Source organism: Zonotrichia leucophrys, chromosome 6 (genome assembly GCF_028769735.1).
Source record: "Zonotrichia leucophrys gambelii isolate GWCS_2022_RI chromosome 6, RI_Zleu_2.0, whole genome shotgun sequence".
Lineage (NCBI taxonomy): Eukaryota > Metazoa > Chordata > Aves > Passeriformes > Passerellidae > Zonotrichia > Zonotrichia leucophrys.
Window position 1 is genome coordinate 14,680,844 of NC_088176.1, and position 27,358 is coordinate 14,708,201.

At 37.1% G+C, this 27,358-nt stretch overlaps 1 protein-coding gene across 4 annotated transcripts in view; it reads left to right on the plus strand.

Moving 5' to 3' along the window:
• Positions 1-27,358, plus strand: part of ADGRA1 (adhesion G protein-coupled receptor A1) — a 252,829-nt gene that overhangs the window by 191,011 nt on the left and 34,460 nt on the right. For 3 of the 4 annotated variants that reach the window (XM_064716633.1, XM_064716632.1, XM_064716634.1), the window contains 4 exons: positions 12,180-12,387; positions 13,312-13,520; positions 21,816-21,943; positions 22,814-22,937. In XM_064716633.1, the coding sequence (XP_064572703.1) occupies positions 12,180-12,387; positions 13,312-13,520; positions 21,816-21,943; positions 22,814-22,937 (669 nt within the window). Of the gene's footprint in view, positions 1-9,476; positions 9,537-12,179; positions 12,388-13,311; positions 13,521-21,815; positions 21,944-22,813; positions 22,938-27,358 lie in introns of those variants that run through there. The other variant, XM_064716636.1, reaches the window with a different exon arrangement.

Here is a 27,358-nt window from a genome sequence, read left to right on the forward strand (position 1 = left end):
TGTACACGATGTTAGTCCTTCACTTGGCATGAGAGACTCAGCTTTCTTCTGTATCGATTTTTTTTTACCCCCCTTTTCCTACTTGAGCACATTTCTTTCAGATCCTTGCTCTAAATAATTAATTCATACTCTCAGGTACTCATGTCAGCATCTGGTACAGCAGTAGTAAAAGTCCAGAAGTGCATGTGTAGGATTCACCAAAGTACTCCCATCTGATTTAATGCAGAAAGTAAAGCTGGGAAGTCCAGAAGGAAAAGGTTGTGAAATGGTGAACATATTAAGTTTTTATGTTAGAAAATGAACATTGCTACTGTCCAAAATAAAGGCAAATCAGTTTAATAGGAGACTGGAAGTGATTCAGCAAGAATGAGAACACATTTAAAAAAAAAATCCATCAAATGTGGCGGGGGAAGTCCTTGAGAATCTCTGAATTGTACACACTGTTGATGTGCCTGACTGGTAAAATAAAGTCCTTTAAAATAAAGGCCTCTGGTAAAAATTTTCGAACACATTAAATATACTGATGCCAGAAGAATTGACCTTTATGGAAAAAGATTAGAAAATCAGTAGAGCAAGAGGGAAAGACCAAGAATATTCAAACCATTGTGAATACTTACAATATAACAATGTAAACCAATTAATTTTTCTACTGATTAAATTGAAAACTTGGTGCTTATATAATTAATTTACAAGACTTTAAAAGTGAACACTTCATGGAATATACGCCACTATTTTTAATGAACATGTTGCTGTGGCTTTTTCAGTATGCAGGCCCTGCAGCACTAATACTTGAAACTATTAATTCAAAAGCCATGAGCAAGACAAAAAGACTGTGTTTTCCTGTTCAGTCCTGTGGTACACTGAAAACTGGAAGCAGCTTTATATTTGGAAGAATTAAGATCATTATTTTTCCCTCTTTTTGTTCTAAGAAATGGGGAAAGAAGACTGAGCTGAGTCCTTAGTTATTACTATATAAGTCTCATCCCATGTAACTTTAGCTGGGTTGGCACTTGCCTGAGTATTTAAAGGAATCTCTTACATCACAAATCTCTTCCATTATATTAGGAATCCTCATTTTCAACAGTCATTGAATGGGAATGAGGAGATTCTCCTCCTGGGCTTAGCTCAGACCTCAGCTGGATTCAACCTCTGTATAAGAAGGATCAAGTGACCTTTGGTGTCTGAAATCCAAGGGACTCGCTTGGCTGAGAGTGATGGAGTGCATTCTGCCCCAGAAATATTACACCATCCTCACCCAATTTAAACCAGGAGTTTTCAAGTGATGAGAGATGACAAGTACTGATAATGTGTGCAATATTTTAAAGTCTTAATCAGGGGAACATTATCACTATTTCACAAGCAGCTGAGCTACAAAACTTGATTTGACTAGAAGATTAAGATTTTAATTCAGTCAGCTTTTAGAACTAAAATGACATAGACTATGTCAAGTGATTATTTATGTGGTAACAAATAAAAAAAATTCACAGATGCCTAGGTGTTTTATTAGCATCTGTAAAAGATTAATAAATAAGAGGTAAGTTTCTTCTAACCTTCTTAAACTAACAGGACTGTATAAGGTGATCAGTAGGTTGGTGGAGATCTGCTCTGATGGAAGGCTTGCTCAGACTTCACTTCCATTGTGGTTGGATTTGGATTTTACTGTGACTAATGCTAGCAAATATTTATGATTTTCCCATCATTATTTGACAAAACTCTTAGAAAAACATAGCAGAACCAATCAAGATAGAGAATCCCTAAACTCTTAGTAGAACAGAAGTGTGCCCAGATAAACTAGTGGTCTGTGATGAGTGATTCAGCTGGAGGTAAAAGTGCTCTCTTTGGCTCTGAATGTTTTCTGGCTGAATTCTCTTTGGCTCTGAATGTTTTCTGGCTGAGCTAAAGGACTGACACCAGATTTTTACATGAGCTGCAGACACAATGTGCCTGTGGATGTATCAGCATGCATGGTATTTGGCCAGAACTGAATTTCAGAGGTGAAGTTTGGCTAACATTTCACTGTCACACTGAGCTCAATCAATATCTTGTATTTTGTGTCCACACTGGGTGCATCAGAATGCTGAAGAGCAGAGTATGGGATTCTGCATGGGAGCTTTGGGGAACAGCAACTTCAGCTGATGGCTTCAGGCTCTGGTCGTAGTGGAGTGCATCTTCTCCACACTCAACATCTCAGTTACAAGAATTCTCTGAAAACATCACTTGCCATCCCTGATACAAATGTGCTTTAGCTCCATGCAGCTCAAGGCCCTTGAGTACTTTCATCCAAATGCAAATACCTCTGTGACACAGAACCTCTCTCCTGCTGATGTAACTGTACTCACTTCACTTCCTTTTTTTTACGTTTCTTTTTATGACGTGCTTTCTGACTGCACTCATAAATTGGCTACATGGCTGAAATTCAGAAAGCAAATTATTATTTTGGCAAATTGGAAATAAAAATGTATCAGTTTTTCGAAATAGAAAAATTAATTTTGGAACGGGAGGGAAGAAATCCTATTTGCTCCTCTTGAGGAGGCGTAATTTCTTGATTATTGTGAGGATAGTGAACTTGTATCCTGCAACTGAGGGAAGGGGAGGTGTGACTCTGCATAAAAAGGAACTAAAGGAAAAGACATCTTCTGCTTTTCTTTTTCTCATACTTAACTGTCTCTATAAAGCAAAGGAATGTAGTGGTCTTGCATCTGCTTCTAGAAAGGTGTGCAAGAATAATGTTGGGTCTGAATTGCTTAATGACTATAGGCAACATTCTTGATGATAATATCCAGATGATTCAAAATCAGAATATTGAATCATTTCATGGTGTGGAAATTTTAAATTCACTTCCTAAAAGATCCAAAATGCTAAAATTATTTTCAGCAGTTTCAGCTTTCCTCCAGTGTCAGAGAGGGGCAATATTTCAGCAGTCATCAAGCAGCAATGTCAGCATTTCATTGCAGGCATCTTTATGAAAAGGCAGCATCAGAAAAACACTTGGACTTCTGTATATCATAGGCAATGCAGAAGATCCCTTTGCTTCCGGAAAATTATATCAAAATAGTTTATTAAAAATTTCTGAACTAAGCCCTTTCACTATATTCCCACTTAAATTACTAGATGAACTACTATTTATCTAGCTTAGTTAAGTGTGAATATCACATCAGTGAAATCAGAAGTCCTATCGTCATGTCCAATAGTATGATTAAATAATTGCAATATTCAGTCATTGAATTCAGTTTTGAATTACTATATTACCTAATTGTTGCATCATTCTCTACTCATAAATGTATCCATACAAATTATCTAAGTTTTTAGAAAAATTATCATATCTGTAATGCTATGTATTGCACTCCACTAAAATGCATCTGAATTTTGTTTAGTACTAAGTATATTTTCTCATGTATAGAAGCCACCAAATAGCCCATGTTCTTTTAATGAAATTGTGCTTCTCCAACTTTAGAAATAACTTTGGTAACACTTTTTGTCTGACTGTTGGGAAATATTCTCTTTGTTCTCATTCATAATATTTTGTTATAAATGATAATTACTAAGCTATGCAGAAATACTGTTATGAGGCCTACATTAGCACAATTCACCTAGTTAAAAAAAGAAATTAAAAGTTACCATGGCAAAAAAACTTATGTATGCCAGTTAATTCAGAATTCACATGATTCCTTTTTCTAAACTGATCATATTTATGTGTAATTGAATTTGGTGGTCAATGAGCTGTAGAAGATATTTTGGTTAGTTAGGTATTCTGTATAATTATGATGTCCCTCCTAAGATCCATGGAGATAGCTTTGCAATTATGCAGCTGAGAGTTCCACATCGACAGCTTATGAATGTTTTTTATTGTTCTTATATTTTAAAATTCTAGCAGAAGTTTGCATCCTCTGAGTGCATCTGCAACAACTAAAACCACAGTATCAATGTAACAAACTTGAATATTCTTATGATCTTTTCAGAAAAAAATCATACATTTAATGCCTGAAGATTAATTGCGCTTCTAAATAAAAAGGAAAAATACTCCTTCATCACAGGCTGTTTAGAGGAAAGTGCAGCATTTCTAGGAGCTAATTCACCCCTGAAAGGCCCAGTGAACCAAACTCCTGAGAGGATGACTTTTCCTGTAGAATGCACTGCCAGAAGCCATCCTTTTCAAAAATGAATCTGCAGTGAGTCTCTGTAGGTCCACAGCTCATCGTGTGAATGTTGGAGTGAGTCTAAAATCCTTTAAGACTTCAGTGATCTTCCCCAAAACCCTAATAAATTCTGGTTGAAAACTCAGAGGCTGCCCATAAGAACTCTTAAATTCCCAGGAAGGTGCATTTTATGCATTCTGTGGTAGAACTTTTTGCAATATGGCAAGTTCAGTTGTGGACCCTGAATTGAAACAGTCATTTAGTGCTGCCTGAAAAAGTTTGTTGCCTGCAGCTCGTACATGTGTCCAGCATGTTGTTTAAAAAACTTGTTTCTCAAAAAAATAATAATATAATTTTCACATTTTTTTATCACACTTTTTTCCTACCATGTCTGTGTAGTCTTTTTTCCTTCTTAGTGAGATTTTTATGAGCTCTCTTAGCTGTATATTGGGGACGTAAGTAGAATGTTTAAAAATTCCTTTAATCAGGAAATTCATGAGTTCTTAGAAGGAATTTGAAACACTTCTTGTAAAACAGAGAAATAAATCAAACCTTTCTAAGTTCATTTTGTAATTCTGTCATAAAGCTTTCAAATACTCTCTCAAGAGTAGGTAATTTTTTGTGCCCATAATACCTGAAAAGTACTCCACCCTCTCTGTTATAAAGGCTAGGAAACATTTGCATATTTCAAGTCTGCATTTTTTCTCTTGGCTAATGTCCTACTTGTCCTTGTGCTCATGCTGGCCATTTGCTTACATGGCTTTCATTTTGCCAGGCTAGCAAAGCTAATCTCCTTTATTTTCCACTTGTGAAAGAAATTATTCATTCTAAGGGTGACCCTAATAACCATCCTCTACATCCATTCTATTCTGGACTGACTTTTCCTCAGTCTAGTTGATCAAAATTGTGTATTATATTTCTGATTAGGCCTTTAAAATCAGAATATTTACATGGAAATGAGTCATCTTGTATGTTCTGGATTGTATTTGTAGTCTTTCTTTTAATTGTTAAATCATAGAGGCTCTGAGTCATCCTGTGATCAACCAGTGCTTTCACATCCTTGTCCTTATCTTTTGCTTTCCAAAGTGGCTTGTTTCACCAGCTTATAATAGACAATCTCATTATAAATATGTAAAACATGATTTAGAACATTGTCTTAGATGACATTCCTCTTTGTTTCAAGGTCATCAAACAAAAATTGGAAGTGTTTAAACTGATTTTCACACTAACTTTGGATATATTCACTCCAGCCTGTCTTCTCCTTTCAAAGTAAATAATTGTATTATCAATTGTAGCTTGTTCCTTATTCACCTGAAACTAACTGCTGCTAGTTGTTAATGTCTCAAAAGAAATCAGGTGAATTGTATTGCCTTGTCTGGAAAAATACTTAGTGAGGAGAATTATCATTTGGGTCTGGCATTATTGATGGTAAACCTACTCTGTCTCCCTTCATGGTCTTTTTCTTTAATTCTTTTTTTTTTTTTCACTTTTTCCTTCACAATAGCTCATTAACAGGTTAGCTGCTGCTTGTAGGTTTGCACATATTTTCGTTTTCTTAGAAAGTTTGCAAGATGGTCAAATATGAAATATAAAATCCTAATTTGGAGACTTTTGGTTTTTACCTTTATTGGAAAAGGGCTACTGACAATCAGATTTCCAGATTATTTTACATTATCAGCTTTTCTAAAATTTCAGTGCTGTTTGCTGTATCCATTTTTATTGAAACAGATTTTCCAGAAAAGTTTTTATTATTAATTAGGGAGAACTTTCAAATTAAGATTTTTTTTTATATATTTTGATGCAATTTGCATGTATTTATAATTTATGCCACATTTTCATTGTGCATCAAACCATATTTTATGCCTGGTTAGAACAAAGATATCTTGGACTCCATACTTAGTTTTCCAGAAATTGAGATGGATGCACACTGCAGAATTACTGCATAATGACTTTACCACATAATAATCCCAACATGCTTAGCAATTTCGTCTCAGTCGCCAGGTAATTTCATGTTGCATTTTTGGAAGTACTGCTTCATTTCATCCTGGGAGTCTATATAAACTTTGCTTTTTACCTGCTATTCATCCTTGAACCTTTCCAGACTTGTGTTCGAACTGCACTCCAGAAAGCACAGTTAAACCATGACAAATTAGTAGCAAGATTATGTAGGTAAATTAGCATGGCTGGAGACCTTCTACTTTCCTTGTTTGGTATCAACCCATTAAAAAATAAAAAACCAAAATCCTGTTTGTTTTAGCACCTGGCAAGTTCATTATCTTGTATAAGCATTTTCAAACTGGCATTGTTTTCATTATTTTTACAAACCCTTTATTTGGTATTTTCCCACCTGGTCTAAATTGTGGGGGCTTTTTGTTGATACTTTTCATGCCAGAAAAAGAGATCAGAACTCATGCACAGACTACCTAAAGCCTCACAGAACTGGGCCAAATGCCTGTGCTTATCTCATATATTTTGTGCTGAAATAATTCCAAAGGAGTGTTGGTTAAATACCTACCAGGAGAGACAGCTGGAAAACACAGTTGTGCCTCTTTCTGTTTGTTAACAACTAAATCTTTAACATAAACCACAAACTGAAATCTTCCATTGCTTCTAAGGATCTGCTGTCTTATTTGAGGGACTAAGTACAATCTATTATATATGTATAAATAATTTATTTGCTTGATTTTATTATGATGACCACAGTGTTAACTCAGTACATATTTAATAATGCAGGTATTACCTATAGAGCTTAGTTTCTACTTTTTTTACTGTAACTTTATGTAGCTTGTGCCTATTTTGGCAGCACCCTTATATCTTTAATAATTTAATATATGGTGTCTTGCATCTGAATCTCTACACTACTTTATCAGATTCTTTGAAATCTGGAAACAGTGAAGCTGCTTTTCCAGTTCTCCTCCAGGTTTTAGGTGACTTCATTCTTTTTTTTTTTTTTTTTCCCTTCAGACTTCCTCTGACCTGTTGTTAAGGTGCTGGTTTTTAAGTTAGGGAAATCGCTGACTGGAAAAATGTACCCAATGACTGTTCTGAGGACTAAGAATTGGATGGTTTCCTGTGAAATATATTTTATCTTAAACATAAATACTATGCCTGAACTCAAAAGTCAGTCTAGTACCAAGGCATGCACAAGGAAGAGTTACTGAAAATAGATTGATTTTTGTCATTCCACAGTGGTTACCAAGTAGGTTTCTTGATAATGATTGATAATGAGTATGGTCTCTCAGCATTATGTTAAATTTTAGGCAAGTTGAGCACTGTAAGAGGAAAGCAAAGTTTCAAGAGTAAATGGGAGCAGGTCTCTTAAAGGAATTAAGAAAGTAGAAGGGCCAACATATCACAACATCACCTAAGGCAAGAGGCTGTCTTTCCTAAACACTTAAAAACTCCTTGTAAATGCTAGCATTCATTATAGGAAATGGAGTGCCACCAAAATAAAACTGCCTAGGGAAAAACTTCACTTTAAATCTCTAATTTTTCCCTTAAAACATTTTTAATAAGGGCCACACATGCATGAGTTGCAAGAGTCCGTAGCTCCCAATATCCTGAGGACCATTTCTGCTTTAGAATGAGATTTTTAATTTAAAACTTTTAGAATACAGTTGGATTTATTGGTTCTGTTTTGGTGCCTCAGATATTTTGAAAAATTACACACACACACACAAAAATCAGTCTAAAATGGAAACAAACCCCAAAACTTCAAAAGTACTTATAAAACTGTGCTGTCCAAATTAGCTTCAGAGTGTTTAAAGCAGCCTTTCATTCTGCTTTTTGGAAAGTTGACCAGGTTCCAAGAAGTCCTAGGACCCACAAGTCCTAGGAGGCCTCCCCGAAAATCCTTAGAGCTAGTTTAGAGCTGATAAGCCCTCTTTCCCTGGCTGCAGGTCACTCAGCAGATTTTCAGATATCTGGGCAGATGACATGAAAGACACTTCAGAGGGTTTGAAAATTGCATCATTTCTATCATATTTGTGTGCAGATGGGTGAATATCTATGAATAGTTTTCATTTTGAAGACAAGCATTTTCCAGAAGAAAAATGCTCCTTAGAAGAATCTACACTGTATGTTCAGGATTCCCTTTTTCTAATCAATGCCAGTACAATCCAGTTAATAGGACTGAAACTGAAATGGAGTCATGATGGGATTATTGACATTCTGTTTTGAAAACACTCACAGAATGTCTAAATCCTGACTGGTGAAATGCTGACACGAACTGTAAGCTTTTCCAGGAAAATATGAGGTGCCAGTGCTGTCACTGCAAGGCTGTGGCTCCTGTGGTGGGTCTGCATTGCTCTTTCTCCCTTCTCAGAGGTGCAGACAGCTTCTTGCCACCAGCATGCTCAGATACTTCAGCTCCCATGTGATGTGGTGATATGGTGCCCAAATAAAAAAAAATAGCTGAAATTATTTATGTGAATTTTGAAGCATCTGAAGTACAATAATTCCCTCAAAACTTGATGTTGCTGTCATTGGTTTTAGTAATACGTGTTCCTGTATTGTATTTAATCTCTGAACTCTGGAGCATCTTAGAGTACAAAACAAATGCCATCACTTTAATCTCACTTAAGTGAGAGGGAAACTGAGGCAGGAGTGGGGAACTGACTTATGCTTTACTTCACACAAGATTAGCAGAATATAAAACTGAACCTTTAGCTGGGTTCCCTCCATCCTCTACTACAATAATAGGAACTACCTCAGTGCTCACATCCTCCCTCTCATGTGAATAATAAGTAATACTGTTGAAAATTCTCACACATCTTAGATGAAAAGAATGTATTTGTTCATATTTTTAAACAGCACCATGAATATGTGGGCCTTCTCACTATGTGCATCTTTCATTAATACCCTACTAGAGGATCTTGTTGGCAGGCTTGCTGTCTTGCTGTAGCAGACAGTTGGGTGTTTAATTTTGAGGAATTGCTAAGCAAATATTTGATGTGCAGCAAGTGGTTTGACTTTATGTGTACATTTGTCCAGTTAAGGAATACCCTGTCCCTTTGCCTTTTACTCCACCAGACTGCCTGCATGCAAAAAAACCCTGAAGTAGCAGGTAGTATAAGTGGGCAGTGTTCACAATAAAACTGGACTCCAGGTAGTGACTGTAGGCAATTTAGTGAAGTTTATTAAATAGTTTCTGCTATGGGTATTCATATTCATTTTGAGCAGACAACAAGGGAAAAATGCTGTCCTGAAGTCTGATCAGGAAAACGTTTTCTGTAAACGTGTCTTTTTGTCAAGTAAATAATTTGATGTTGCTGCATGTTTGAGATTTGCTCAGTCAGCCCGAGCAGTGCAGCCAGTCCACGCGAATTCCACTGTGGGCTGTGTGCAGCCTTTCCTCCCTGCCTTCAGCCTTGGCCCTGTGATGTGGAGCTGCATCCGTGGGTAAGGCTGGGGCACCGTGGGCACGTTCCTCCCTCCCTGCTGGCTGCTGCAGGGTCTCTGTGGGCAGGGAAGGGCTGGGGGCAGCTGGCCCTGCCCAGCCCTGCTTGGGCACTGATGGGGAAAGAAGGGAAGGGCTGGGGGCAGCTGGTCCTGCCCAGCCCTGCTTGGGCACTGGAGGGGAAAGAAGGGAAGGGAAGGGCTGGGGGCAGCTGGCCCTGCCCAGCCCTGCTTGGGCACTGATGGGGAAAGAAGGGAAGGGCTGGGGGCAGCTGGTCCTGCCCAGCCCTGCTTGGGCACTGGAGGGGAAAGAAGGGAAGGGAAGGGTTGGGGGCAGCTGGTCCTGCCCAGCCCTGCTTGGGCACTGGAGGGCAAAGAAGGGAAGGGAAGGGTTGGGGACAGCTGGTCCTGCCCAGCCCAGCTTGGGCATTGATGGGGAAAGAAGGGAAGGGCTGGGGGCAGCTGGTCCTGCCCAGCCCTGCTTGGGCACTGGAGGGGAAAGAAGGGAAGGGAAGGGCTGGGGGCAGCTGGCCCTGCCCAGCCCAGGCACTGCCCCCTGCCCCAGCTCCCTGTGCTTCAGGCGGGAGCAGCTTCCACTCCGCACCTCCCCAGTCCCGCAGGCAAGCTCTGTCTACACCATTACTTTTTCCTATTAGTATCAGTAAGTCCCAATGGAGAAGCAATTAAAGAACCACAATAAATTAGATGATTTGCCCTCTTAGCAAAAGTGCTATAAACCTGTTGTTTTCTCTGGTTTGTGTAGGGCTGCTTTTGTCAAGTCATAGCACACTGTTGCTTAACCCAGTGCCTTTAGCTGTCGGTTTCATTATCATAAGCTTATTCATATGCTTCTGTCTTTCTCTTTTTGTGTATAATGAGTAATTAGTGCAATTTAATATGTCGTCATTGTGCTTTTTCCAGCACAGAATAATAATAAAAATCCAGCATAAATATAAACTTAATTGCACCTTAACCTCTTTACACATCTGTACGTCTCCACATAAGCCCTCAACAGTGATCTGGTTTGATAAATGACACTTTTTTAAGACTCTGTAGATACTTTTTCATAGCAATTTTAAGGACAAAATGGAATCATCAGAGGTTCAGAATATGCAGATACTTGGGATATCATAGACTAAAACATGTCTATTTCAGAAGCATGAAATAAAGCCAATTATAACAGCTTTAGTGAATTAGACAGTGGAAACAATCTCAGGATGAGTGCTTGATGTTTAGCTCAGTTAATACCAATTAAAGCCTTCATAATAATTTAAAATTCTAATGTAGAAATGTTCTGTTGCTATTTGCTCTTTTTTTTCTCAGTACTTTTAATGAGCAGCATTGCCTAGATTGAATTTTTATTTTTACTATTTTTAAAAGGACATTTTTGCAGTTGTACTGTTAAAATCTCAAAACCTTCCTAAAATATGCATGGTAAAAGGAAAATGGTGTACAGAAGACTTTATCTCTTTATTTAAGCATTCAAATGGCATCACAGACTACTCATGCCTTCCTTCCATATTTATTCTGTGGTCACTAGATGCTTCTCATACTCATTTTAGTTTGCTGATCTCTGTTACACCTTTTATCTCTCACACGTGTATTTTTCCCAGCACAAGGATGTATATTAAATGTCATGTTTCTTTATATTGTTGTGAAGTTCATTGTTTTACTTCTGAAATAGGTAGTGCACATGTGCTATGAGCAAACTGTGGTAATCTATGTAAATTATGTGCACAGAGCCCTACTCTACCCTTGGGGGAAATGCAAATTAGAACATTTTGTAGTTTGTTTGTTTTTAAATACATACACTTTTCACATCAAGGCTCAGGACAGACTCCCTGTTTATTTTCCCATTGCTCATCATTTGTTATTCCTTGTAAATATCTCAGTCTTTAATGATTAGTTTGCTACTTTGGCAGGAAAAAAATACTTGATGAGTGAAGTCCTCAAAATACAATGTTTGGTGTATTTTATAGCTCTGCTGTAAGGGATTTATCTGCTTGTAAAAGGGTATGTAACACACAACTCAAAGCCATTATAGTGATCTGACAGTCTTCATTCATTTTCTCCCAGTGTTGTTTTGTTTCTTTATTTTACGTTAATGTTTGTAATTTTTTTTAATCCTGCATGACTAAAACACAGTTAACTGATTTTCCTTATATGAAGCAAGAAAAACATATTCCTAAACTGTGTTGTTTACTGCACTTGCAGTTCTCTGCAGATGTAATTTGTTTTAATAATAAAATTATTTTTATACCCTTTAAGTACCCTTTCGGAGAAATGTTTTAATGTAAGTTGTCTGATTCTATTTTAAGTGAAGGAGAAAACCTGGTAGAGGTTGTCTCTTTAAATCAGATCTGCAGTGTTGATGGACCCTCTAGCAGGCACGGTAAGAACCATTCTCACCTCTGCAGCAGGGAGCTTGACCATATAGACTCTCACATTCAATCAAAACGTTTTCCCTTTTAATATGCACTGTACCAATCCTATTCCCATGGTTACAGCCCGTGCTTCTTTGGTTGCTTCCAGAGTGTTGGAAAAGGAAGGCAGCATACATTTCTTGTACAGGAGTTTAAAACATCATGAAAGCAACCCTGTTGTGATTTGCATTTTAAATGTTTCTTTTTTTTTCTCATTGTACAGAATGCTGTAGCAGTAGCTTCAGTTCATTTGCCACAGTCTGTCTTCTCTCAGTCTTCAGCCTGGCAATCTGTTGATAACTCCACTTGCAAGCTGCAGTTTATTGTCTTTCGGAATGGAAAACTCTTTCCTAGCACAGGAAACTCATCAAATCTCGCAGATGATGGGAAACGTAGGACGGTTGCCACACCAGCTGTTTTTGCTAAAATAGGTGAGAAGCTGTTATGCATTATTTTCTTTCATCTAAAAGCTACGGTATACTTGATTGTGCAGAGAATAGAGGGGTAGAGTATGCAGTGTGCTGGGAGGCTGGATACAGTGTCTGTCTTTAGTACAATGTTTGCAATTGTTCCTGTCTGCACGATTTTGTTCAGATTGTCCTGCAAATAAAGAAATGCCCTTGCACTACGATTAGAATGCAAATTCTGGGCTGCTGTTTGTTGGCTGTGTTGTTACAGATGCTCGCTCCTTAAAGCTATCAGAAGGATCCTTGTTTTACTCTTTGCAGTTGCAATGTTAATGTCCTGGGCACTGGTAAAAATAAGGCTTTTGGAGTGGGAGTAGTGCCCTGTTGCATGTATCAATACTCAGCAGTATACTTTCTGATGCGATGGATGTAAAACAGGTGTTGTTAAAGACTTTTATCTAAATGGCATACATTGTATGTGCTAGTGAATCAGTATTTTGGTTAATTACTCACCCATGCAATTTTACTAATTTTGCCCGACGCTGAATAGTGCTCTCATTTCTATTAACATTTTAAAATCTTTGAATGTTACTTTCAAAGTGCAGAATTGTCTCAGCTAATAATCATCCATGAAACTGAGCCGTTTCTGCAGTTACATGGGCAATAGTGTAATAGTGGTCATAAATGAAGAATCTGAAACAATAAAAAAGATCTCCTTTGTGAGGAGTTATTAGATCATTGTGACACAATATGTGTTTGAAATGCTCAGATTTATTTATACCATTGCAAACTTCTCCGATGTGAGCACTACCTTTGATTTTGACCATTAAGATTTTATGTCCCCTGGCTTTTTCCCCCCTAGTTTAGTGCATCTGGTCTCTTTACAGAGCATTCATCACTAAAGGGTTTTCCACGCCGTCTCTCTGATTCAGTTTTTTCCTTTTGCAGATGGGTGCAGTTTCGGAAACCTCACTAGCCCTCTTACTATAGGATTGAGGCACTTTGCACGGGGTATAGACCCCATTGCAGCCTTCTGGGATTTTGACCTTCTAGATGGACATGGAGGCTGGTGGGGAGAAGGGTGCCACATAATTAGTTCTGCAGGCAATATTACCACCATTCAGAGTACACACTTCAGTAACTTTGCAGTGCTAATGGTAAGTATATGACTTAGCAAATATAACCATATTTCTCTCTCTCTCTCTTTTGCCATTCATTTATGTTTTATTTACATGCATCTGTTTCATTCTGATTTGTCAGTAGCTGACCTGGGTTTTTATAATGTTTAGTATAAAACAGTCTAAAAGAAAGTAAGTTACTTAACTGCTAGCAAGTGAATGAACCTGGTGGTCAGTTTTAATATCCTGAGACAGGCCTAATCAGAAATGACATTAACTTCAGTCTTATAAATGAAAGTTCCATCAAGGAATGATTAGTACATAATGGTTATAAATTATATGACAGGGTTTAAAAATGTATACTCCTGTGTGCTTTTACATCAGCACATCTCAGAGGCTGGTCTGCTTTTGTTCCTGCCCTGCACTGTGTTGATCATACTAATTAGTTGCAGGCATACCGCAATGTTGAATCATTTAATAAATGGAGAGGAATAGCATCTTCTGCTCTTTTGAGTGTGGACAGAGCTGTCCTTGTTGATTCTGTGGGAGTTTTGGTTTGTGCACCGATGCCGATAGCCTACTTACGAAATTGCTGCTTCTGAAGGAAAATATTCCTGTGCAGTGCTAACACATCAGCTGCTTTGCTCTGTTCTCAGTCACACTTACAGTTCCCATTGCAGTTATTTAACTAACCTGCTTAACAGAAAGTTACCTTCATGAAAGCAAAAATATTATGCATGCAATAATGAACTCTTATTATTCAGGGACTAGAGGAAAGCGAACAAGAAACTGAAATGTTTCTAAGCTTTAGAAAATCTTTGCACCCTTAAAAATATTTATTATAAAACAGTTGTAAAAAGAGTAGATGTGTGTACTATTAATACTAGATTGCTCTTGAATGCTGATGCATGATTGCACTGTAGATGCTGCTTGTGTACATTACAGAAATGTTTATAGTTGAGTAAATAATGTATTGTGTGTATGTGTAAGGGACAGCAAACACAGGCGACAGGAATTGCGAGGACGTGTGCAGAGAATACCAATCTGCTGCTGTCAGATGGAGCCCAGATGGCAGCCAATCATAGCACAAAGCTCTGCTGCCCACGAGTTAAATGCAGATATTATCGTCCACTTTGTAAGAACTGATTTCCCTGAGAATTAGTTGAACATTTTTTTACCCACTATAGAATTGCTCAGAATGTAAGAGCTGTTCCTCAGATTTGATGACAGCAAATATACCTCATTTTCTACAGCTCCTGTGAGTTCCCTTTCCCCCCAGCCTCTTGTTTCCCAGATGTGAATCATAATTTTGCTTTGAGGGTGTTTTTCTAAATTAATTAAAGAAAGCACCTGTTGACTTTGCAGGTGCCACACCCAAAATGGCTTCCTCCTTCTTCAACTGCTTGAGTTCAGCACGTTGCTGTTAAACTTTGAGCAGTTACTAAATGTTAACTAACAGTTTGCAATCAACCAATTCCATAATTTCTTTTTGTTTGAAAAGTTGAATACTGATACAAGGGCTGCAGGTAATTTTTGGGTTGAAAATCCCATTTATCTCTTATAAGATGTAGGAGATGGGTTTTTCTACAACTGTAAAGGCAACTGAGGCACTTTTTACTGGAGCTTTTGTATCTGGTATGTAATTCTGCTTTAGGCATTGTGTTTGTTTGTTTTGAGCATTTGACTGTGCTTTATTTCATGTGTGCATCTTCCAATTTTATCTGTGCAAGACAAGAAAGTAGAATCTTAGAATCACCCTTGCTTTGCAATTTCTATGGTAGCAAACAATGGGATATATTTCCTAGCTCATGTTTCACAGTAACTTTTAAGGAAAAAGATGACAAGTAATTTTAAAATCTCCATATATAAATATGCACACACACAAATCCACTTTCCAGTCATTGTCTTTCTAAATAGATAATAGAAAATTTTTGTAGCTTCATTATGTCCAAACATTTTCATTCAAGTATTATTTCTTAATTACTGTTTTGTGGCATAAAGTCAAGGATTATTTTATTTGATAGAAATTATGCTTTTCTGGGCAGTTCAATTCTCATATCAGAAATGAAAATACTTAATTGTTCTGCATTTTTATTAATTTATAAAATGAATAGTATAATGTGTTTATGTGTACCTTATTAATTTATATCTATATGCCTAAACTATTTTTAAATACTAACAAACCATCAGCAAATTCAAGATACCTGGCATATGGTGTGTAACTAATGAAATTAGCTACAATATCATGATACATGTCATTAATCTGTAATTCTCTAATCTGTTAAACAACAAAAATTCATAATTGATTATTATGGTTGGGGGTAATTGCAGAAAACTGAAGTAATATCTGTAAAGTAAAAAGTAGCACTAAAGCTTTGCATTGCCATCAGAATTGTGTATATCCTGCTGTAGATTAAGCTGAAGCAGAAGCCTCAGTCAATCCAACTGTCCATTTTATGGTTTGCACAGCACATATTCTGGTTTGGCACCTTTTTAAACAGTAAGAAAAAGTTTCCTAAGGTGGTTTTATAGAAGTTGCCTATGCCTATGTAACATAAAAGGGTTAAAATAAAGGTTTTCTAGAGTCCTTTTTTTAGAAAGGCAGCAATCAAGGATTTATCAACAACGATTGATAATTAATAAGCATGAGCATACTTCAAGTGAGAGGAGTCATGTAGAGCCCTTTGATTTCTCTCTGTGACAGTTGTTCAAGTGATGTCAGTGAGAGAAAGTTTAGTTTGGAGGTTGGGTTGGGAAGGAGGTACAGGCTCCTTCCCTCACGTGGCCTCACACTTTCACTTTGCTCTGGGTTGGGCTGGCAAATAGAAGTGAAATAATAGAGTCAGACACAACAGAGCATTATCTATTTCTGATCATGTTTTGAGTCGTATGTCCTAGAGGTGAGAGTAAAATACTATGATCTAACTCCCACATTACATTCCTGCTTTTTACTTCATGTACTGTGCGCTCAGACTAGTCCTCTATTTTTTTCCTTTCTTCTGTTACCTATAGGAGGAAGAGAGTTTGTTATGCTGTAGTTTCTTTTGGAGGTGTCCAAAGCCTCTAGGGTCCTGAACTCCGCAATATGATTTTCTATTTTAGAGTAAAATCATAAATTTATGGACTCTGAAGCTTTGTCATAGCTAATGATAAGTATTTTCTTCTTAAATACTGAATATTTATGTTGTTGTGTGAACAAAGTTGTACATCAGTATTTTAATTTTTCAGGACAATGTGTGTGTATGTTACGACCAATCCAGAGACCTCTGTATTCTGAGGAATAACTCTTCAGGAGATGAAAAAAATATTCAATAGCAACAATGAATTTCAAAATTTGCTAAATATGTTTTGGCATACATTGTCCTTTGTTCTTCCTTTCATTTTTCTTAGAACGCAATAGAAATTCAATAGTGATGGATATTACTGTAATTGTATACAGCATTTCCTTTCCCCTTTAGACTGCTTTGTCAATAGTAATTTCCTCAAATCTGCCAAATAAACACAAATAAAATTATTAAATCTAAGTATGACACTTCCCAATTAACATAAAATGGATTAATAAATATTCTTAGCACTTCTAATTGTAATCCTAAAAGTTAAATCAACATAAGGTTAAATCAACATGAAATTATAAGCAGCTCCTTTCCTATTCTGTCACAATTTGTCATATTGTTCCAACCAGCATAGATGTGGATTTTGTTGGGTTTTTGGGTTTGCTTTATGTGCATAAGGAGTAATTATTTGTAGAAGTAGCATGCATTCAGTGGATGCTTGTATGAAATAATTACGGCTGGCAAGGCTGAACTGACAAAACCAGAGCACATTTGAAACTGTTCTGGAAGCAAACCTTGGAAAATGGTGTGAATGGGAAACTGAGAAGAGGGAGGGTACTAGGAATGGATCACAGTAAGAGTTAGGGCACTTTTCTCTTGTTGTTTTGCAAGCATCCCCCCAATCTTTGTAGACTTTCCAATCTGGTACGAAGAAAGCTACTTTTTCAATATTTTCATTGTTGCTAGAAACAATTGCAGAATTTCTTAAACCTGTTCAGTTCAATTCTGAACACAGAATTCTAAACTTCCATCTTTCAGGTCTTCTGCAAATTAGGCAGCCTGTCTAAGCCTTTTGAGAAATTAATTCATGAGTCGGGGAAGTATTACAGAGATGTCATTTAGAAGGTTGACATAATTACAGTATTTGACTTTTCCCCATAGAGAACACAGGGTTTTCTCATAGCAGGCTGTGGAAACATTGTTCTGTACTTTGAAAAATCAGACTGCCTATAACAAGAGGCTTAAGAACGAACATTTCAAGTCTCTTTTAATGTTTAACCACAAATTTAAACACATATAGCATAGACCTTAGCAGAGTTTATGCACCAAAGATTGTGAAAGTGATCCAGAAAGTTTACTTGCTATATGTAAAATTAACATTTGTTGTAGTGGGAGCTGCAGAATTCCCTGGAATTAGATTAGTTGCACATGTATAGATGTTTCCCAGTGTGAAGAGCCTGCAAAGAGAGGCACATGCTCCTCACTTCAGTCCTCAGCTGGCATGCAGTGCTCTCTGCTCATGCAATGCTCATGATCATCAGAGAATGCTAAGCCCACATGGACAGTATTGAGTCCAGCCCCCAGAAAAGGCTGCTTTTTTAAGAATATTCCTGACTGACATTCTTTTGCACAAAGCCTTGGAATTAGAGTACTCTTAAGAGCAAGATGTGCTTTTTATTTAGTTTTCCTTCCATGTACTTTTTATTAAATTGCATTTAATAATATGTATTATTTGCTCTGTAAAAAGCATAAACTGGGCTCAAAATTCCATGCTTGTCTCCTCCAAAAGGCAGTGATTTTATCACAAATTAGATCTCTGGCTCAAGCTCTTTCTTTCTGTTTTTCCTTTCTGTTGGCTTAATGGATCTTGCATTCATCATGGTGCAACTTCAGCCAGCAGGTAAATGGATTCAGATTGTAAAACTCAGTAAAATATGCCAACTCTTGGAAGATAGATGGAAATTAAGGGGCTGGAATCCAGGCCTTGGGACATTTTATTGTCTTGGTGGCTTCTACTGGGCTCCTTTCAATTCAGTAACGTCATTCTTGTACTGAAGTGCCCAAAACTAGACACAGTAGTTGAGATTTGGCTCACAAGTGGTGAATAGAAGGGAATAATTATTTCCCTCCTCTGCTGTGTGCAGTCTTGGTAATGGGGCCCAGTATGGGATTCATCTCATGTGCCCCAAGTGCTCACCACTGTCTTGGTTTGTTTCACACCATCTTAAAAGGGTGAATCAATTACAGTTTCTCATTGGACAACAGATAATGGGCCTTGTAGTCGTAGACACCAGTTTGTAATGGTCAAAATCTCATAAGTATTCATTTTCCTGGGATAATTACTGTGATTTTTCAATGTCATAATTATTTGAATCCCCTCTAGGAAATAAAATCAAACCTAACTTTTTAAAATGTAACATACCATTTTGCTGCTTTGCATACAGCATTTAAAAAAATGCTTCTTTTCTGCATGTTGTCTTCCCCAGAAGATTACTCAAGGGAAGTTGATGGGTCAATAAGGTTTAATTATCATCAGAGAACAGACAAGATACATCTCTTATATATAATGAAATCAGTTTTCAATGTACAAAACTTCTAAAAAGGATATTCTACTTTGGCATTAATGATTTTCATACTCAAAATTTTACAATTTATTTACTACAGAAGTTTAGATAAGAGATAAAACTCGTGCTTAAAAATGGAATTAGCTCTAAGGTGCTGATTGTTCTTCATTCTTCTGCAGGCAAAATGACTGTATTCCTGTAGGACACATGGCATTTGATTTATACTGATGATCAAACACAGGGAGATGTTGAATCTTGCATTTATACTATTAAAAACTAGTTCTTGAGTACACAGTGATGGTACTCAAGTAAAATTGCTTTCATTTTTTTCAAATGTGTAGCTACAGCTTTCAAATGTGTAACTTCACTCTGCTTCCTTTTTCACAACTTTAACTTTTCACAGTGATATCCAACTTACTTATTTCTTTAAATAACTGTGCTGTTACTACTGTATAGTTACAGTAACAGATTTCTGAATGCAGAGAAATTGTGTGCCTAAATTTATGGCAAAGTGTACTATAGTATATGAAAATATAATTACATCAGTAGGAGCTAGAAGTAATGTTCTGTCATTTTTAGCAGAGTATTTCTGTTTAAATTGTCCAGTTGTTTGCATTACTAGTCCTAGTATGAGCTACAATTGTATTGAACATTCCTGTTAAATACTCATTCATCTAACTCAAGGGACTTACTCTATAAAAGAATTAACGGGGAGACAATGCAAATAAAAACATGGGAGAAAAAGATGATAAGGGTGAAAAAGGATGTTTGAGTGGACATTCAGAGACAGTTCTGAGACAACAGATGTTTAAGGAATTATTTGAAAGTTACGAAGTCATGGTATCCTGAGTGTTTATTCATGCACACTGGAAGAAAACAAGAATGAGAAGGCTTTAAGAGCCTGGTTCTGCCATGTTAAAAAAACTAGCACATCAAAAGACAGAGTTCTTTTCCTCTTCTTTTCCATTTGTGATTGAGGGAAGAGCAGCAGGAACTGACACCTCTAGATGAGACAGCATAAGCTGAGTTCCTCCATGGAAGTGACTCTCCCTCTCACCCTGGGTATTGGTGAACTGGGCAGGGCAGAGAGGAAACTTGTGAGAAGGACAGGAGTGACAGAGCAGGCTGAACTGAGGTTTAACATGCAGGCTGAGGAAGAACCTGGAGAGAAATGGGATGTGATAACATGTAGTTGGCATTTTGTTCGTAAGTTATTTTTTCATTTTGATGGTGCTTTTTATATATGTTGTGAGCTGCTCTGTTTAGAACTGACATTCATATGCATCTGGAGAAACTTGTACAATCAATCTTAGAAACTTTAAAGCTGATAACGAAGGAAAATAATAACTACCAGGGCATCAGTTACTTCAGAGGATCATTTTAGAAGGTAAACTAAATTCTCACCATTTAGTAATTGCATATACTCATGAACATTATCTGCTTGTACGTGGACAAATTCATATTCATAAATAATGGTGCTAGAAATCAGCTCTCTGCATGCAAATGCAATTAAACAGAGGTATTAGCATTACAGTCCCAGTTTCCTAAGGGGAGATTTCAAAAATAATGTATTGAATCTTCTTCTGCAAAATAATGTATTGAACCTTCTTCTAAGGGAACCTAAAACTGACAAATAAGAAGAAAGTATTTTAAATGTTTGCCAATATTTTAAAAGTTAGAGTGCTGGATTGTCATATTTGGTACTATTTCAGATTTTAGCTTTGTCTGCTGGGATGTATATTCATTTTTATGTGCAGAGTTGGTGCCTCTGCACATGGGAAGTGGCATGTAGATGACACTGAGTTTGCACTCAGGTTTTATGTATAAATTTTAGTATCTGTGTGCAGAAAAGTAGTGCCACAAGCAAATGTGGCTTTATGCATTACAGGGAATGTAATGTTTGCTGTAATTCAGATGGTCCAAATTTAATTCAGACAGTCTGAAGACATTCTGTTTTATGTAATGGGCTCCTTTTGCTTTCCATCCATCACACTTCCAGATTTAGCTCTCCTAAATGTGTAATTTAGAATGGGAATTTGATAAGGTTAATTTTACAAAGATATGGATAGTTTTTCATTGTTTTTCATGAAGAATTGTGTCACTAGGTGCTAACATGTTCAAAAGGAACATATGGATCTTTACTCTGCTGTTAATATAGCTGTCCAAGTTACTTTAGAATTACTATAGGGAGTAGAGTACTTCCAACTAAGTGTGAAGGTCACTGGGTTACAGGAGTTATATCAACTAGTAATTATATTTGAGTGAGTTGATAATTTGAGTGTATTCTCATGGTTCTTTTTTACTTTGAGTGGTTCTTCTGCAGCCATATATATGCCATTTGGTGACCTTTATGGTGATTTGAAATGTTGTTCTTAATATCTTAGTAAAATACACTCATAAAATTCATGTTATCAGGAGGACCAGATACTGCTAATTCTGGGAAAATGTAATATTCTGTGTATTTTTTCAGATTTTTTTTTTTAATTAGGATATGTCTGCTTGTACAAAAAGGTTAATTTCTGTCTAGCAAACTGTATGCAGATGAGGAAGGAGCAGTCTGTTATTGCAAATTCATGAACTGCATCTACATTAAAAGTTCATCTTTTTTTTTTTTCCTGCCCTTGAAAGGGAACAGCTAGAAATGACAGGACATATTGGAATGAAGTCCCAGTTTCACACATGCCTAACAATGTTAAATCATTTTGCTCTTTCCACAGGATTTTAAGACAGTGCTGTCTTTCCCCCAGTACCCAGGGGAGTTTCTGCACCCTGTGGTTTATGCATGTACTGCGGTGATGTTGTTGTGCCTGTTTGCTTCCATTATCACCTACATTGTCCATCACAGGTAAGAATTCCATTTTAAGCACATATTAAATGGTCGGCGCAACACTTGAATTTGAATTACTGTTGGAGAATAACATCAGCAGTGTGATTTACACCAGAGAAATCAAAGTTTATGTCAACCTCTCTTAAGCTGTTTCTGAGCTTTCCTCACATATATGTTTACATTTTCTGTACACTTTTCCTAAGATTTGTAACTCAACAAACTCAACATGAACATTATTAAGGTGCTTTCTGGCAAATTCCAGTCGAGCAGCCCTTTGGTCAGCTACACTTGCCATAATGACTTTTAAGACCAAGTTTGGTTGAAAGACTGGTAGCTGTCACTGGATAAAAGGAACTTTCTTTGTCTTTTAAATTTTGGGTTTAGAAAACTTGTGTTTTCTTTGATATGAAAAATTTATATAAATGCCATTTTAACTACATACTTCTGGTTAAAGACCATTTGCAACTTAAATGAGTAGGAATGTATTGTGCTGTAGAAGCTGCTAAATATTAATTATGTGAAGTTAATGCAATGTCTTCTGATATTCAGCTTCCATTTAGTCCTTTAGAGATGTCTTGTTAAAGCTCTGCATACGTGAAGCTATGCAATAAGCTTTTGCTTTTAGTACTCCACTTTAAATGCTTAATTTGGTGGAGGAAACGAAATCAGTAGAATTTTATGATTTTTACTATTTATTTTGCCTTTTAATCATTTATTTCAATGCTATATAGGTCAAACTCTGTCCTGTGTGTAGATTGTTATACACGTATCCAAGAATCTGAGAATTTTATTCTATTACATTAAGTGTTTTTCCCAAATAGTAATCTTTATAATGAATATGTTGGGGTTTTTAATTTTAAAATGTGATTTTTTTTTTTTTTTCAACAGCACAATCCGAATAAGCAGAAAAGGATGGCACATGCTTCTCAACTTTTGTTTCCATACTGCTCTCACATTTGCTGTTTTTGCTGGTGGAATCAATCGCATTAAATATCCAATTATATGTCAAGCTGTAAGTATCTGTCTCAGTAATTCTTACTGATAGAATTGAAACTTGTAAATGAGTTCTTAACATAATATTTTGGATTGAATGTCTGGGAGTTGCTGCTTCACTTCTGTAACCCATGCACTGTTTGCCTGGGGGTGGCCCTGGCTTCACTGGATGATCCCTAAGGAGACACAGCAGACCAGCATACTTGTGATTTAAGAACCCTTGTTTGCCCTGCTGGACTGTTTCACATCTCTTGCCTCAGCATTTTGGGGCAATAGTGTGATGAGATGCACAGACAGGGCTGGATTCAGCTGCTCTGAATGGAAAGGCTGAGTCTGTCCAATGTGTAAAGTGAGTCATTTCAGTCATCTTCTGTAATGTCTGATGAGAGCGTGTTGCAATTTGTTTGCCTTGAGCATTTCTTCCTCTCAGATTTTATAGAAGTGCACCAGGGCTCGTGAATGTTGTTGGTAATTTCCTGTAGTAAAGCACTTTGTTTAGCCAATGTTCTCCTGGCTTTTTCCTGTTACTAAATCCAGTTCTTCTGAATGCCTTGAATGGGTGAAAATAGCAAGTCAGGAGCCAAGAGCAGAGTCACTGTAAAGCTTGCATAGCTACTGTAAGAGTTATCACACTTAGAGTGTTCAGTGAGGTGCTTTGGAAACCTTTTTTGTATCCTAGTGCATGACCATCAGTAAACAGCACATGTGGGTCTGCAAGCACTGTGATGTTCTACCTGAGAAGTCTACCTAAGTGTGTTACACAATCCTCATTTGAATAACAAAATTGTCCATTAGATGGAGAGAAATATCTCACAATATCTAGTGTATTGTGTCATAATTAATTTGTAAGTTCTAGCAAATTGAAATATCACTTACTATTGTCTTTGTGTGCAGTTTGCAAGTGATAGTAGCAGATTAGTTTGTAGGGCAGCCATGGCCATGTAATTACATGGTCACAAATGACCATCTGTTGTTTCAGGCGTTGTCTGATTATTTACTTTGCAGCTTGCATGGTAGCAGTGTGGTATTAACAGCTATAATGAAAAATTGATTGAGATAAATGTGTTATTAATAGCCTTTTATAAGTAGTACATTAACTACAGGGGTATCTTAATAAAGTGCATTATTAGTGGCATCTGTCTTTTGCTGTGGGATAGGGCCAGATCCTGAGCTGCAGATAAATGTGCACGCTTAGAGAAACTGAATTGAACCATCCCTATATGTCTGCTAACCAGTTTCATTAAATTATTTATTTACCTGATTGTATCATCAGTAGTTACAGTATAGGAAAGGTACAAGTGACAAAGACTGTCCTCTATTTCCTGGTAGAAATTGTCTGATGTAATTAGACAGAGCTAATGGAGGAAATGGTCCAAGCAATCTAAGACAAGGCTCCAATAGCTGCTAACAGAGGCTGAAAAACTGCTCACTTTGAGAACATCATACCCAGCCACAGATCTTTTCTTGCTTTCTGACAGCAGTGTTTACAAAATTCTGAGTCCCAATGCCTCTGTCCTGTGATAACCCTGAGACAATTAGTCCGTGATTTAATATCCAATGTGCCAAAGCTCTGTTACTGGGGCTCAAAATATATTTGTGAAAATGTTACTGCTTCAAGCAGCATTAAAATGTTAGTTATACCACAGGTGTAATACCATCAGCTGCCATTCCAGAGGTATCTTTCATTCTGCTAAAATTCAAAGCACAACTTCAACCTGCATCAATGCAGATTTCACTTTTTATTTCCTGAGTGCATAGAAAAAGATTCCAAGTGCAAGTATTTTTTGTCCTAATCACTGAAATGTTGCATAAAAGCCAGTCAACCACCCCCTTTCCTATTGTAATTATCCCTAAAGCTTCCACCAAAAGATCACTGCAGCATATTTATCAATGTGAAATAATAGGCTAAGTCAACTTTTATCCTTCAAATTTAACCTAAAAGGGTGGTTCTAAATTAGCTTTATTTGGATCACCCTCTGCCTATAAATGTGTAGTTACAGGTTAGTTTTAAACATCAGGAATTAATGCTATGGAAATGGCCCCATTTTCTGTGATAGCTGGAAGAACCTTCAAATCCCCTTCAAGATGATACAGTTACACAAAAAAAGTCTTTTCAAAAATGGTCAGACATTTATTTTTATGTGGAATCTAAAAATCTAAAATTCCCTTTTAAACCTGCATATCTATTTCAGAGAGGATTTTGTATAGACCTTTCACTTGCATGTGTGCTCTACAGTCATTATCATTTACAAAAATCCTGATGTTAGAGTGCTGGTCTAGAAGAGTTGATTGCATCTCCTCCCATTTCCCAAGTGAATGGATCTACAGACTCCTTAGATTTCCCTTGAATCTCATTCTGGGTGTCACTGAATGTTGGCTGTTGCAGAATCCAGACTCTTGAGTTCACTGGCAAAATCTTTAAAGCAAGGCAGAGGTTGTCTTAGGAGCTGCAGGGATAACTCAGAGGCACACCACTGCCAGAAAGGTGCTTGAGCCAGCCAGTGAGCCCCTCCATCTCCCAGCCTCGGGTTAGTTTGCTTCAGAAGGCAGGAAGAAGCTCACTCCTTTCATGTGAAGAATGAGAGAGAAGGAGACACCACTGTTGCTGGATCACTCCCCGTGTGTGGGAGGCATCAATTTTCTACTCAAAGATTTCTGTATCGTGGCTTCTGCTTTAGAGCAAAGGATGATAGCCATGAGTTTAGGGATGCTAGGGGTGAAATCATCAGTCAAACATGTTGAAGCATGAAGAATGGACTGGGCACAAGATTCAGGAGGCAGAAAAGTTATGGAGAGAGACAGAATCTTATTTTTTTATTCCATGATCACTCCAATCACATCTGCTAGAACCTCTATATGGTTTATAAAATAAAAGCTTCCATATAAGTTTGGCAAGGCTCAGATCTCCTTCTCCCTGATGAATGTCATATGTGAAGCTGCTTGTGAATTTGTTTCTGTAAGGCAGTAGATCTTCAGCAAGAAAGGCAAAGCTCATTCCATACTAGCCAGCAGCCCACAAGTTCAACTCAGAAAGTTGAACTTTTTGCTCTAAATTTTCTACCTGTGAAGGGAGCATGGGGTTTTGCTAATGCTAAATGTTTAAAGATCATGAAATATTCAGATCCGTTGGTGTTACAGACTGCAGAGAAATTCCTGAGCCCCTTCATCTCACAGAAAAGAATAATTTTCATTGCAGGATTAAAAGTTTAATCAGAATGTTCGTGCATATCTGTGTCCTTCTTTAAATAAAACTGAATTAAGAAGTACAATCTTATCTGAAATATGATTACAACTAAAAAAAAAAGAAATTAAATTAAAAATTTGGGAAAAATAAAGAAAATTGTGTGCAACTTAAAGCTAATCAAGAGACCCTTTTGTGCCAAAATGCTTTGCATAAATGTGTATTCTGGTCATTACCATGGTAACTGCATCATATGGAACTTAACTTATCTCTAGGGTACTGAAATATATTGAAGGAGCACAAACAGACAGCATCTTCTTGCTGAAGAAAAGTATAATCTTCTATTCAAAAGGCTAGTGCTTATTCCCAAAGATAAGAGTTCTGAGAACACAGGACGAGTTAAAAATGAATCCAAGAAAACAAGAAAATTTTTGCCATATAACTGTGGTTATTAAAGAGCTTTAGATACAGTGCTCTTATCAATGCTTATATTCTGGCAGGTTTTTTGTACCATTTGGCCTGTCAGTGGAAAACCTTCTTAAAAATAGGGGTCATCACTTCAATATTTCCAATCACAATCCTTTATTCTCTGTGGAAAACACAACCCTTTCCATAAAAGTTTATGTGAAATACAAAAGTTCTGCTAATAGTGAAAATAGTTTTAAGTTATTACTTTGGTATTAATTTTGTATATAGTTTTTGGCCTCTTAATCTTTACAGAGGTAGAAATCCAGTAATAAAATACATACAGCTAAATTTGTACCCTGAACCTTTCATGCACAACCTCCAGTTTGCATTTTCTCAGAGAGTCAAGAAAGAATTTACAGAGCAAAGCCACATTGGTCTTTCTGTTGAGCCTCATCCTTCCCTCCTGTGTCATGAGCTGCTATCTCGTGCATTTCTACTGGAGGGCCCGGGTGTTTTCCTAGCCTGAGAGTTAGCAAGGGGTGACCCCACTGGAGGGGACAAAAGAACTTGCAGTCACAGTCCCCAAGCACAATGGTGAGGATGCATCTCTGTGACATAACTGATGTCGGTGGGGAGACAAGGGGAGGGAAGAGGCAGAGAGCAAAACCCAGCGCTTTGAAACGCTGAACTTTCAATGGGGAGTGTGACAACCGTTTCTTTACTATTTATTAGAGAATATTAGCAAAAGTTCTAGAATTTACTCTAACAGCTCAGTGCACCCTTCCAAATCCCACACCTCTGCTGTGTCACATCAAATCTGTTAGTCATAAGGAGGTCCTGTATCTTCAGGA